This window comes from Alosa pseudoharengus, unplaced genomic scaffold (assembly GCF_046254945.1).
Source record: "Alosa pseudoharengus isolate Yale_2024_CS ecotype anadromous, Long Island Sound unplaced genomic scaffold, YU_APseudo_1.1 YU_APseudo_1.1_scf_4, whole genome shotgun sequence".
NCBI lineage: Eukaryota > Metazoa > Chordata > Actinopteri > Clupeiformes > Clupeidae > Alosa > Alosa pseudoharengus.
In genome coordinates, this window is record NW_027468774.1 from 40,206,440 (window position 1) to 40,220,257 (window position 13,818).

General features: G+C 44.9%; 1 protein-coding gene across 1 annotated transcript; it reads left to right on the top strand.

The window, feature by feature from the left end:
• Positions 1 to 3,243: 3,243 nt before the first annotated feature.
• Positions 3,244 to 10,970, top strand: nr1d1 (nuclear receptor subfamily 1, group d, member 1). Its single transcript, XM_076266297.1, has 8 exons — positions 3,244 to 3,642; positions 6,968 to 7,270; positions 7,520 to 7,608; positions 7,743 to 7,887; positions 8,124 to 8,848; positions 8,994 to 9,179; positions 9,296 to 9,506; positions 9,716 to 10,970. Exons 1-8 carry the CDS (start codon positions 3,588 to 3,590, stop codon positions 9,910 to 9,912), a joined length of 1,911 nt encoding a protein of 636 aa, XP_076122412.1. The 5' UTR covers positions 3,244 to 3,587; the 3' UTR covers positions 9,913 to 10,970.
• The last annotated feature ends 2,848 nt before the right edge of the window (positions 10,971 to 13,818 follow it).

Below are 13,818 nucleotides of genomic sequence, written 5' to 3' on the forward strand. Positions count from 1 at the left end.
CTGCGCTCTACTGAAAGAATGCAATAAAAGTCTCATATCAGACGCAAGCCAATTGCTTTCATTGTTTCCGGCATACGGATGACAACCGCAGCGGGGGTGATTATCTTGAACTGAATGCTTTAGTGATCAGCATACTGTGCAAACACGCGCGCCGCCGCCGTGGCTAGTGGCGTGCCGTTTAAACGTGAGCAAAACGCTACTCAGTCATCCCCAGGAACAGTCATTATCCGATGGCCTTGATCCCACAGTCAACATCTCGTGCAGGGTGAGCCAGGTGTCTCAAACATGCTTGACTGAGTGACATGAGGGCTGTTTGGCGCATGTTCGCTATTTACAGCGCAAAAACAAAGGTGACGCCAACTCTGTTTAGCACAACGTGCTTTGCGTGATGTGCGCAAGATTTTGAGATAGTAGCCTACTATAACCATGTATTGTAAACAATGCAATAAAAAAGGATGCTCAAGCCAATTCTGTTTTCATTCAACTGCCGGTGCCCTACTGAGAGCTACAATTAGATTCACATGCGCGCCTGATGGGTTTCTGTTCTGATCTATAAAAGCATTTTGCTGCTATTTCGGACACATGAGGACACACAGACATAGAAATGAACAATAGCCTTATGGATTTAATTCAAGGGACAATAATTTGTTTATGTGCTTTATGTTTGCAGCTGCCCTTCCTGCATCTGCAAACCAAGAGGCTATTTTGGAAACAAAATGAGACAGGTGATTTGATGTGGCAGTCAGAAGAAAGTGAGCAGAACACATACATAGATATGTGCCAACATCAACACAATGTTTTCTTCGGTAGCAAAGGACAACAAACTTCTGGTGCAAAGAAAAACGTTTTTATGTTGCAAAGAAAGAGGTCGGTCCAGTCCTGTCATGCAGATACACTCACGGATGCACTGATAGCGAAATTCGTGGCCGATACTGATGTTTAAAACAACTATTTGGCCTTCATAGCACCACATCTGAATGCCCCATTTTGCACATAACTCTTAATATTTTACTGGTGCAGACTTGTGTGATTGAGGAGGGCCACCCTTGCTGCCGGTGTATTCTTTAAACCAGGTCCAGAAACCATAGAATTTTAACCCAATTATGCAGAGTTTGGTAGGTTTAGGGTCAGTCATGGCCTACTGGTTAGGGCTTCGGGCTTGTAACCGGAGGGTTGCCGAACCGATCCCTGACCAGTAGGAACGGCTGAAGTGCCCTTGAGCAAGGCACCTAACCCCTCACTGCTCCCTGAGTGCCGCTGTAGTAAGGCAGCTCACTGCTCCGGGTTAGTGTGTGCTTCACCTCACTATGTGTTCAATAATTCATGGATAGGATAAATGCAGAGACCAAATTCCTTGTATTGGCCGAGAAACCTTACTGATTAAATGTACGTTCAATGAAAAAACAAGGTAACCCATCATGGGAACACAGTATGTGAAGGGAGCCAGTTTGAAGGTATATTGACTCAGGTAAACCTGAATTTAAATGTCAGTACATTGGTCAGTTGCAACCATGCTTTGTCCATTTCTCAGCTAGTGTTCTGCTGCTGACTTGTTTGATCTGACATTCTGTGTAATTTTGTTCTTTTCCTGAATATCTATTTTTCGATAAATTTAAATGATTGACTATTTAGATGATCAACAACTAGTGTAACCTAATGTATCTGTATGCAAGCAAGAAATCTGATACTGTAGCCGACACCGATCATAACACCACATCTTTCTCATGGAAATTCATGGTGAAACCATTGCTGGCAAGGGATCAGACGAATCAGACCCTGTTGGAATACTCCACCACATTAATGAATTATTCTCATATTATTATCCTCATATACTGCATACTTTGCTCTGACAGACTGACAGATGCCACAGGGGCATTAATAGCCTATGAAATGTCAAGATCAAGCTGTCCAGGCTCCTAGGGCCCATGAGGTAACGTTACAGGAAGTAAAAATCCAATTCAGTTCAGCATACTCTACTCCTGCAACACCAAGTCGGCAACAACAGAAACAATTCTTTGGTGACACCTAAATGTAAGTCTGTATTCGCATTGCACAAGTATACTTCTGCTTTTATGATTTTACACACTGCTTTGTAGTATGTCTGGATTTCTACCATATCTGCCATTATGCCAGTTCGTGTGTGTGCGTTTGCACTGTGACTGTGTGCATACCTGTTGCCAGTTCGTGTGTGTGCGTTTGCAATGTGACTGCGTGCATACCTGTGTGTGTAATCCGATCCAGCCCACAACATACATGCTGCTCACAAACTAATTTAATACACATGCCTACATCCAAGTAGTGATCACAGACCAAGCAGCTATGAAATATGTCAGTTGCAGCGCCCCCTATGGACAGAATTGCATGAAATTATGCATGAAAAACGTAAATCTGAAGAATGTAGCAATGCAGCATGTGTGAACTTGGACCCAAGTTACCTACCCTGGCTGCAAATTACATTTGCTGCCGCTAGGGTGCGTCTAGATTTCTAGGCTACAAGTTACCAACATATTGACACAAAGTTGTTTTGACTACTGAATTGACACTTGGCTATGAGCTGAATTGATCCACCTCATTGAGACCACAAAAAATGTCATATTGGGTGCAACATCTACGAGTTATTCAGTGCGGAAGCGTAATGGTTTCCCAGGACCAAGAGCTTATATTTCTTATCAGCCTAGTGGGGCTACATGCACCCCAGTGTTTCTGCGTCCCAGGAATCGTTGATGAAAAATCGGTGTAAAAAACCAAAACCGATAATAGCCTAACCTATTTGTAGGATGTGGAACGAGATTTTAATTGATAATGTGGAGATATATTGTCGGCATACCTTTGTACCCCAACCCTGCATGGTCCCAGCAAAATGTATTTGCAGACATGCAAAGTTTCTTTCGAAATCACCACTAATAATCTCAAATATAAGCTCGTGTGCATAGTTCTGAAAACGCCTCTGTACATTTGCTTTAATGTTTGAATAAATGTAGCCGCCAATGCAGTGCAAAACACTACAAATCCCATAGACACTATAGTACACGTGCGCGGGTTTTTTAAAAGAACACTCAAATGTCTTCACGAGAAAAGTGTGTCACTGGGGCACGAGGCACTCCCCGAGGGTCACATGGTCCCGTTTTTTTGCAACGTGCGGCAAGCGGCAAGCGGCTGCGCCTGCGCTGATGCTCTCCCGTTTCTGGGGATGAAGCTAGCGGAGCAAAACCAGGCCGACTTCAAACTGCAGATCAGAGCGACACAGATAGAGAGAGTGACAGCAGGGGTGTATCATAGTCTCCTGATTTCTTTCCCTTTACTTTTCCTCTGGTATTGAATTAATCACGTTTCGAGGAGGCTTTATTCATAGCTGTGCGTTGCGTTCTGTTCCTTAGAAATTCCAGCATTTTGCGTAAATGTTTAATTTGAGGGAAGTTATTTATCTTGGATAGACAAATAACATTCTAAACTTTAGAATGGCATGGTTATAGCAGAAAACTCACATCGGTGAAACAGAGCAGATATTGCGAAGAAAATATCCGGAGGCAGGAGCGTTGCATCCTTACCGTTTCCAGTGACGGTCTCTTCATTTTGTCATTATCTGTATGACTCTCTTGGAACTTAAGATGACCACGGCAATGGACACCAACAATAATACAGGTAAATTATGCAGTATTATTGATATCATGTTCATTTCAGCCAGTGTTTGTAATATACTAGGTAGATGCTTTCATGTGAGCACCTGGTGTCTTCTGGGGTCTCCATCACTTTGTGCTGCAGAATCAGTGTTGTACTGAATGCTTGTTGAGGAGCGTGAGAGAGATGGGAGTTCAGGTCGTGCATCACTGTGGGTGCAGGTGGAAGTTAAGTGGAACTTGGCACAGTTCACAGTGCGTCAACACAGCGTGCTCATCACGGAAAATTCAATTCAGCCCGTGGTGGTCTTTGGGTTCCCATGCACCTCACCATCATTCGCCCCAGCCTCACTTAAGTAGCTTCATATGTAGCCTGTGAAATATCTGGATGGGTGTTGATTATGGTTCCAGACTGTAGCCTAATGATTCACATGGAATAATTTGTGTATTTTACATTAGTTAGTTTATCTGGTGCGATATATAGGCTAATTTTGACATAATTAGACAAACTCGAACTCGGATCACAACAGGCATACCAAATTCCCACTGTAATTGTCTTCTATATGACTAAGAAAGTGTTCATGTTCCTAATATATTGTATTGAAATGATTATATTTGATTAGATGTGTTGTCAATGCAAAAACAAATTGTTCAAAAAGAGTACGGGGAACTGGGTCATGGCAGCAAAGTCAGGTGTACAGACACCCCAGTGATGCGAGTGGCGGCGCATGTCCTTGCTTTGGTTCACATGGCCAGCAGAATCTAGCCATGTGCGTTTTGTTTTCATTCGAGCACACCGCCTCTATCCATTGGCAAACGCGCGCCTTCATTACATAATCGCCCTTTGACGTTCGTATCCGTGACGGATCGTCAAGAGCCATGTGCGATAGGCGATTGGATGGCGTGTGGTTGAATAGTGGCCACTGGCACGGATATACTTCTCAAACCTGCGCTTGAAAGTGGGACATGAAATTGATCCACTAAAACGTACCCCCCCCCCCCCCCCCACCTCCCTCAATAGCCGTAAGATACCTGTTGGCTGTGAATTAGATGTAACCAGTCTAATTGGGACGCGTAGGCTCTGATTTTGTAATAATGACCTGAAACATTGCATATTTAAAATAAAACACTATCCATCTATATAGTGACGATAAAGGCTTCAACGTGAACAATATGACATACTTTAAAATGATTCATTGGCTGGGAAATTAATAAGAAGAGAATACTGCTTGGCTATTCTTACAACAACAGAAAAACTGCAGTGCGGTGAAAATGATGTATTTTTCTAAAGGGGAGATTGCCAAGGATAGGTTACTGTATTCGAGGTGTGTCTGAGGTGGAACGTGCAGCTGAACTACGAGAAGAATGGGCGTTCCGTGGGCGGGTCTTAGTCTTCCAGTCTCGTTGACGAGCCTTATGTCTACAGTGCACGTGGAGTGGGGGCGTGATTCGGTGTAAAGCACTGAAGTTGTCCCACATGGCCGCTCACGGAACCGACACGGGTTTCAGCCTTTGTTTTTTTCTCAGCAATCAGTCAGTGGGAACAACTGGAGCCTTGGCCTGATTATCCATTTTTAAAGCGCAACGGTCTGCAGGACATAATAAAGCAAGTCAACTAATCTGAACATATTTCTGTATTTTACAATGAATTGTAAATAGGATAATAGGATAACGACAGAAATATGTCATAGAAGCTACACTCAGTCAGGTCATTTAAACAGAATATGCTGTCATTATATATTTTCGATATGCTACTAATATAACACATCCTTTCATATAAATGTCATTACTGACTGGAGAGAGTGTCCTTCTTCACTAAAAGATGCAAGGAGTAGGGGATTGGCCGAGGGAGGGGTATTTTTATGCAGCGGAGAAAAGAACAGGCGACTGCCGTCTTGCTGTTGGGGCTACACCTGACATAGTGACCCTATGACCCTTTGTGCTACAGTTATGTAATCCCTCTGGGGCTGCCTCCCTTCCCATTTGGAATGGCTCTAAGTACAGAATAGAACAGGCACAACATGCCCTATGCACTGGAAGTGTTTGCTGGGTGATTGCCAGCCATAGTGGTATTTGAACATGGAGTGCTGAAATGTCAACAAGCACGCACAGAGTTGCTCTATTTCCTTATAAGATCTTAAAAAAAACTCCATTTATGTATTTTACTTCATTATAAATATACCAATCGTCCTTTCTTAGATTTAAATAAAATAATAACATAAATAATGAGTAAACAAACTGTAAACAGAGTTGATAAAAACATATGAAGACTTTTGAACTAACAGTCAATTCAGTACATGACTGGCAATTTAGATAGCAATAAACTCCCCTCTCATCTCTGATAAAAGAACTTGTTTACCACACTGAATACTCAAACTTGAGCGATGAGATTGATATAAGGTGAAGATGTTTCAGAGTTAGACTGTCAGCTTAAACACCTTTCCTGTACACAGTCTTACAATATCATTCAATCATTCCTGTTCCTCTTCAATTGTCTCTCAAAAGACACACATACACACAAAATCCAGAAAGACAAACACACATTCACACGCACGCACACGCCACCAAGGGCAGAGCGCCCCAGTGTACACTAGGCACTTCAGGTGCAGGTGGCCCTGCTGCCGTGGTAATGTGATCTGAGCGCAAGAGAGGAAGTGAGAACAGCGGGCATGCCACGCCAACATCAGTCGGGAGGATTAGGGTACTGGGGGGTGGGGTGACGTATGAACACACGTGTGTGTGCCCACACACAGCACACCGGCAAGCTTGTGTACCCAGGGTAAACAAGGGCCACCCAGGATGACTAGAGAGCCAAGGGCAGCCCTCTGTTCCCTTCTGTGTAGGTCGCCTGGGGAGAAAGGAACCCCATGGCAAGCTTCAGAGGCATCGGCACGGCAGCAGCAGCGGCAAGCTAGTGGAGTTTTATGGGCGTTGCCGTGGCAACTTTGTTTTCTAAAGTCTCTCCAGTACATCCTGCTCCAAAGTGTTCCTAGAAAGCGCTCCTGTTTTCCAACTGCTCCATCTTCCTGGATATCCTCCAGGAAACACTGCCCCCCCCCCCCTTCCCGCTATGCGTTGCCATGGTTCCATCTGTGCTACTGCGGCTCCATGGGTAATTGTGGGAACATTTGGAGCCTTGGTGCAGCCGGCCCTTTTCCACGGCACGGTTTTAGAACTCTGGGCATACGTCCAAAGTTCTGCTTAGTAGGTTGTCATGCTCTCTTTCTCCCTCCCTTTTTCTTCCCCCTCCTTTGCTAACTTTAAAATCAAACCCCTGAGGGAAAGCATGGAAAATCACTTGTAGTGGTGGGCTAATGTGCTTGTTTTTCTTCTCTCTTTTTCTCCACTAGGGGGCGTCATTTCGTACATTGGCTCCTGCGGCGGCTCCCCGAACCGCAACAGCCCGGTGTCCATGTACAGCGAGAACTCCAACAGCAGCCTGCAGTCGCTGTCCCAGCCCTGCTTTGGCTTCCCACCCTCCCCCAACGGCTCGCACGACTCCTCTCGCATGTACACCAGCGGCAGCAGCTCCAGCTCCAGCTCAGGCTCCGGGGACGACGGGAACTCGTCCAGCTCCGGAGGCTCCCCCAGGGGCCGCGAGGATGTCACCATTGCCCGCTCTTCGCCCAGCAAGTCTGTGGCCAGCCTCACCAGTAAGTGTGGAGGGGTGCCCTCAGGAGAAATAAAGTGTGTGAGTGAACGTGTGTGTGTGTGTGTGTGTGTGTGTGTGTGTGTGTGAGTGTGTCCGTGTGAAGGAATACACCCTAGGGTGAGCGTGAAATCTTGCCACCTTCTTCCTGTCTCTTGTGTGTGGAAGAAACCCAAATTTGCAGTTGGCAATGCAGTGCCATGTGGTTAGCAGAGGCGGTGTTAATGAGTATGTTCCTGTGTGTGTTTTCCAGAGCTCAATGGCATGGTGCTCCTGTGTAAGGTGTGTGGTGATGTCGCTTCGGGGTTCCACTATGGTGTCCATGCCTGTGAAGGCTGCAAGGTAAGCACCTGCCAAACATACATAGACCCACCACTGCATCTTTGCTCATGCTCGCATAAATCCACATATACAGATCACATACTCCATGTCTTAATGGTAGATGGCTGACTCTTGTTCTTGCCTTTCGTCTGCAGGGTTTCTTCAGACGCAGCATCCAGCAGAACATCCAGTACAAGAAGTGCCTTAAGAACGAGACCTGCACCATCATGCGCATCAACCGCAACCGCTGCCAGCAGTGTCGCTTCAAGAAGTGTCTCTCTGTGGGGATGTCTCGCGATGGTGAGTGTTGCAAGACCCATGGTTGATTACAGCTCGTCACCACTGTGAAGTGCCTGACTAATGCTATTAGCACAACGCCGTTTACTCGCCAGGTTTCACACTAGAAACAATGCAGCATCTTGGGTGCGATAAATTAGAGGGAATGTTTAAAAATGGAAAGTGAGGGTCGATTATAGCTAAGTAAGTGGCCTGCTGTGGGCTATTAAGTTTAACTGAGTGTGTTTAATCTCTTTCAGCTGTCCGCTTTGGCCGCATTCCCAAGCGTGAGAAACAGCGCATGCTTGCCGAGATGCAAAATGCCATGAACAACATGGTAAACAACCAGCTGCAGAGCGAGTTCCAGCTGGCCAGCATCACCTCCACTACCTCATCCTCCTCCTCTTCCTCCTCCCCCTGCCCGGGCCTGACGGTGGCAGCCAAGCCACAGCCCTCGACCAACCCTCAGGGCCCGTCTCACTCGCCCCCAGCCCCCACCCTGCCCTCTCCCTCGGGCCAGCCTCCCTCCCAGAGCCCCCCCATGACCCAGGACTCCCTGTCCCCCAAGTGCGCCAGCCCGGGCGTGGACCTCACCATCTCAGCCATCACACGGGCGCACCGGGAGACCTTTGTCTACGGCCACGACAAGCTCAGCCCGCAGCAAAGCCCCGAGCTTGACAACTGGGGTAACAACCGCTGCACGACCGGCTACCACCTCAATGGCCACAACACCATCTATCACCATGACAACAACACTGCCCGGCAGCAGCAGAATGGCTACGAGGTGGCGCCCGACAACAGTTGCTTCCTTCCAACAGTCACCTCGGCCGCAAACCAGCAGCAGCAACACGGGGCGCTTACGCAACCAAACAACAGTCGTCGGGTCCACAACAGCAACCTCGTGGGGTCGCATCTGGGACCACAGCTCACCAGCGCCCCCCAGGGGCAAAACTGCCCGTGGAAGAACCGCAAGAGTATCCTACTGGTGAGTCTACAAAACAACAACTTCTTCTCTAATGACATCCTGTTAAACCACATTGCTCTTCAAATAAGACATACTCAAATAAGACAAGTCACTACTAGTAATGCAAATTATCTGACCGCTGCCTTTCACCCCTTCTGTGCTCCAGGCTTGTCCGATGAACATGCACCCTCAGACACAGCCCAACAAGTCTGCTCAGGAAATCTGGGAAGACTTCTCCCTCAGCTTCACCCCTGCCGTGCGAGAGGTGGTGGAGTTCGCCAAACACATTCCAGGGTTCGACACGCTGTCTCAGCACGATCAGGTCACCCTCCTCAAAGCCGGCACCTTCGAGGTGAGCCCTCACAGTAGTTCACGGAAAACAAACGAAACCAAATGAAACAAATATATGCAATCAAATGCACTTTTGACCTCTATTGAGTCTAAAACACTTGTCCTCTTGTCTCGCAGGTGCTCATGGTGCGATTTGCTTCCTTGTTCAACTTCAAAGAGCAGACGGTAACCTTTATCTCTGGCACCACCTACAGCCTGGATGCCCTGCGCTCTATGGGCATGGGGGCCCTGCTGGGGGCCATGTTTGACTTCAGCGAGAAGCTCTATGCCCTGGAGCTCTCCCCAGAGGAGCTGGGGCTTTTCACCGCCGTGGTGCTCGTCTCAGCTGGTGAGTGGACCACTTGTGAACAAGAATAAGCGAGAACTTCCAAGTTAGCATACTCTAGAGACATGTAGAACATCCCCATTGTCACGTTGGCTTCTAATACAATGAAGTTGACTTCCCACTGTAGAATACTCAGAGGAGATACAAGAGGATAGAGTGGACTTCTGAATCGCTTTTCATTCCTGGTTGTTGTTCCCTCTTTCCTTCTCCAGATCGGTCTGGCATTGAGAATGTGAACGCCGTGGAGATGCTTCAGGAGAGCCTCATCCGGGCTCTCCGTACTCTGGTCAGCAGTGGTGCTCCAGGGGACCCATCCCGCTTCACCAAACTGCTGCTGAAGCTGCCAGACCTGCGCACACTCAACAACATGCACTCCGAGAAGCTGTTGTCCTTCCGCGTGGATGCATGAGGCCTCCAGAGACAGATACAGGAGAGTGGTGCCAAGAGTACCCTCCTCTCCCCCAGACATGGCTGCTGTCACCCAGGGACTCCCTCAGCTGTATTGGGGGGTCCTTTGAAAAAGGTGCTAGACCACCACAGATGGTCGACAGAGGTCGAGTGAAGCTTTTTATGTGTGTGTGTGGGTGACATCTCGCTTCCAAGCTGTCTCTCAAAGAACAATACACGATGCAGCTAGTCCTACGACAAACGACTGTCCAGCCAACCCTCATACAGTATCAGAAGGGATAATCAGTTCGACACTGAGTGACTGCAGATGACTTGGTTATCCTGAATGAAAAAAGGCTTATGCATCCTCACATGAACTTCCAAAATGACAGCCAATTCCAAGGCAGCAAAGAGATTTCACATCAGCGGTCCATTCCACCTCACCCATCTTAGGACATTATAGGACCTTGTCCTGTTGTAGGACAAGGTAATGGGGATGGGTTTAGTGATTTTGTAATGGGATGAATGTCCTTTCAAACGAGTTTTAGGATACTGGACACTGAAAGCATAAACACAATCAAACAATCAGATATCTGAGGCCAGCAGGACCCTCGTCTAAAGGGGTTCAACACAAAACCAGCTCTGAAATCTATGCTTTACCAGACCTATATGTTAATGTGCATCATTTTATTTGGTGATCTGTTTTATCAATGAAGTATATACACATTCAGATTGGTGAATGTATACATACACATAGTACACTACAACTCTGACACTGTAAAAAATGTACATATTGAAATAAGTATATATGTGTGTTTGTGTGTATATATGTATGCTTATATATACACACATATATGAATTTAAATGTATACCGATAAATACTTGAAGATACTTAAAAACTGTAATATATATATATCTATATTTTTTTGTTAAGATAAACTGCTAAAAGTGCAGAATCTTTTGTGTGGGCACAAATGTATACGGTTCAAAATGGAGTGCTTATTACTGAAAAATATTCAAACATGTATTTCTAATATGTTCTATAATGTGTTCTATGTCATAAAGACATTTAAAAGAAAACATTTTTTTGCTATCTCAGTGTGTATTATTTTGCCTTTTAAATTTGATCAGTAGTTTGATTGTATTATTAGTTCACTTGTGTCTGGGACGAGTTGCTCTACCAGAAGCACCATGAGAAGGATATTGGGGCAGTAGTAAACCGGGCACAGCTCTGGTCCTCATCTGTTTATGACTCAGATGGTTGTTCAGGGAGTGCAGTGGTGTTCACAAAAACAAACAAACAAACTGGTGCTTATCACTCCCACAACACAGTGACCCACGTCCCAGTCATGAACTTGGGCCAGCACATGGGTTCTCTGCCATATCATAGATGTACAATGGCCAGGGGACCAGGTAAAATGCAGTCATTTCAATGGCCAGGGGACCAGGTAAAATGCAGTCATTTCAAAGTCAGTCACTGTGCTAAGCTAGAAGGAAAAGAAATAAGCTAAAAAGTCCACGGTAAAGCCAGATGAAGGGACTATTGAATGTCATGTCTTGCCCGAACAAGATCGGAAGAAACATGGGCAATCATCTATAAGTTTTGTGTATGATACACAAACTAAGACGTACTCAAAGACAAGCATGTGTTCTACTGTACTCCAAAATGTGCGTTTTATCCATTTGTACAACCATAAATATAACAAGTAAGAAAAAAAACTAAGAAAATAAAAAAATATATAATGTGACTACAAAGTGTGTGCTGTCGTATTTCGCTGTATTGTTGGCTGTGGTAAGAAATGAAAAGAAAGAAAGTAATTGGTAATACCCTGTAGCGTGGAAACATTTCTCAGTTGAGAATATTTTACCACATGTGAAAAGACAATGCAACATCCTCCAAAATTCATTCAGAATCATGATATTCAGAATGGCTTGTATTTGGGAGGTGTAAATCAAAGCTGTAATGAGAAGGAGAGAATTCACTCTGATAAATTACCACAAATAACATGTCACCAAACCAAGCCAAACCTAATTATAAACATTTTAAATAACAACTAAGTATATAAAATATATTGCAGTATTTTAGCAGCACTGCAAGCATAGTCTCCATGCAGTGTCTCATCCAGTCCCCCCAGTAACAGTGACAGAACCTGGCGAGCTTATCGGAGAGCATATATTCTCCCTCAGTGCTACCGACCCAGAAAAAAGCGACAGGACAATGCAGTCTGCTCTCTTCCTGGCCAATGTCAGGAGTGAGACGAGCACATGGCCATCAGAAATAGGTCAAAGTGCCCGCATAACCAACTTTTCACGGCTCTTTTGTGATTGGCCCACTCGACAGAAGCGCCAGCAGCCACACCAGCCAATCAGCTATCAGCTCATGTGAGAAAAAGCGAGTGAGATAGAGAGAATGAATGCAGGAAGAGGAAGAGGGAAAAGAAGGGAGAGAGGACAAAATGGGGAAAGAGTTACAGGCATCAAATCCTATGAAACTGGCCCAGTTTGCAACCCCTTTCACAAACATGTCTCTGATATTCCGTGAAGCTTGTTTATAAATATTTGCTTTCCTTAAACCTAACTCTAGTAAAATGAGCAGGAGACTATGGGTTAGGAAACAGAGACAGAGTAAGATAGGTGTTAAGGAACTTCTTGTGTTACCTAACCCTGTTATGTCATAGGTTACAAAGCATGCAAGAATGCAACAGGTTTGTGCCAAGAAACTCATGCTAATCTAGTGCCTCCTAGAGGTGAAATCACATCACTGCATTCAAGTGATGGACTCTCAGTAGTTGCTCTTTAGATCGGGGCTATCAGGTACAGAACTAATAATGCTGTACCTTTTTGCAAGGCTTAAATAGACATGTCTAGAGATTGCACAAGCATTGTTTCTTTTTGTCCTACCTCTTTAAAGCTGATGATACACGGGGCAGCCTTTTGAGGAATGTTGCTGGGAAGTGTTCTTCATTATTGTAGTTTTGGCACGTTCTCATTGATATAGGCCACTATTTCTTTTCTGGAGAACTTTAATAGTAACTAATAACTTTAATAATCAGTAGGCAAATCATCATTGTAATCTGATATGAATAAATGTAACTGGTTATGTGGTTCCCCATTAATATTGCTCAAAAGAGTTGCCCCATGTATCATCTCCTTGAAGGGTTGACACTGGTATTGTCCTCAACAAATTATTTACAAAAGTCTCTTGTACACGCTCTTGCATTATCATTATTATTACTATTTTTTTTTAAATTCAACGCCTTTTAATAGAGTGAGGGTTCACTCTGGTGCTGTCCACAGTGGATAATTCACAATAATTTATCTTGTACTGGCAAGTTTCAAAATACAACCTCAGTAAATTCCTCAATATGCAGTTGTGGCGAATAATTTGATCTGTTGAAATAACATCAATCAAGTTTTGTGATGTGTTTTCTTGTGTGTTATTCCCAATCTAATATAAACATCACAACCAATCATAACCTAATTTATCGTCACAATAAATAAATAAATATTGGTCTAGAACAGTGGTTGTCTGGCGACCACCCAAAAAACATGGGCCAAGTCTCGCGACCCCCTTGTCTCTAAACGGCGGAATTTGGTTTCGAAATGTTGTGAGATGGGCATTGGAAGCAGAGGCAGAAAATGTCTTCTCTCATAGGTAGGCTGTGTCAACATCAAAGGCATTCTGTCAATGGCAGCCTTTGACTAAAAACCTTTAGAAAAATGTCAAATAATTTCACGACCCCACGAACCACTGGTCTAGAAGATGGGCAATGGGTTGATTTGATGCTCAGTGCAGCTGACCGGTCCTGATAAATATACTGCTCAAAAAAATTAAGGGAACGCTTAGTTTTCCACAATCGTTAAAACACATTTTTTGAAACCTTCCACCCTTTTCTCCATTCTCAAACTACATTCACAGAATGTCTGA

Bases quoted from the DNA above. Each gene is read 5' to 3' on its own strand.
- nr1d1 (XM_076266297.1), top strand. From the start codon at position 3,588: ATGACTCTCTTGGAACTTAAGATGACCACGGCAATGGACACCAACAAT. The intron at 3,643-6,967 runs GTAAATTATGCA...TTTCTCCACTAG, and splicing joins GGACACCAACAATAATACAG to GGGGCGTCATTTCGTACATT. The intron at 7,609-7,742 runs GTAAGCACCTGC...TTTCGTCTGCAG, and splicing joins ATGCCTGTGAAGGCTGCAAG to GGTTTCTTCAGACGCAGCAT.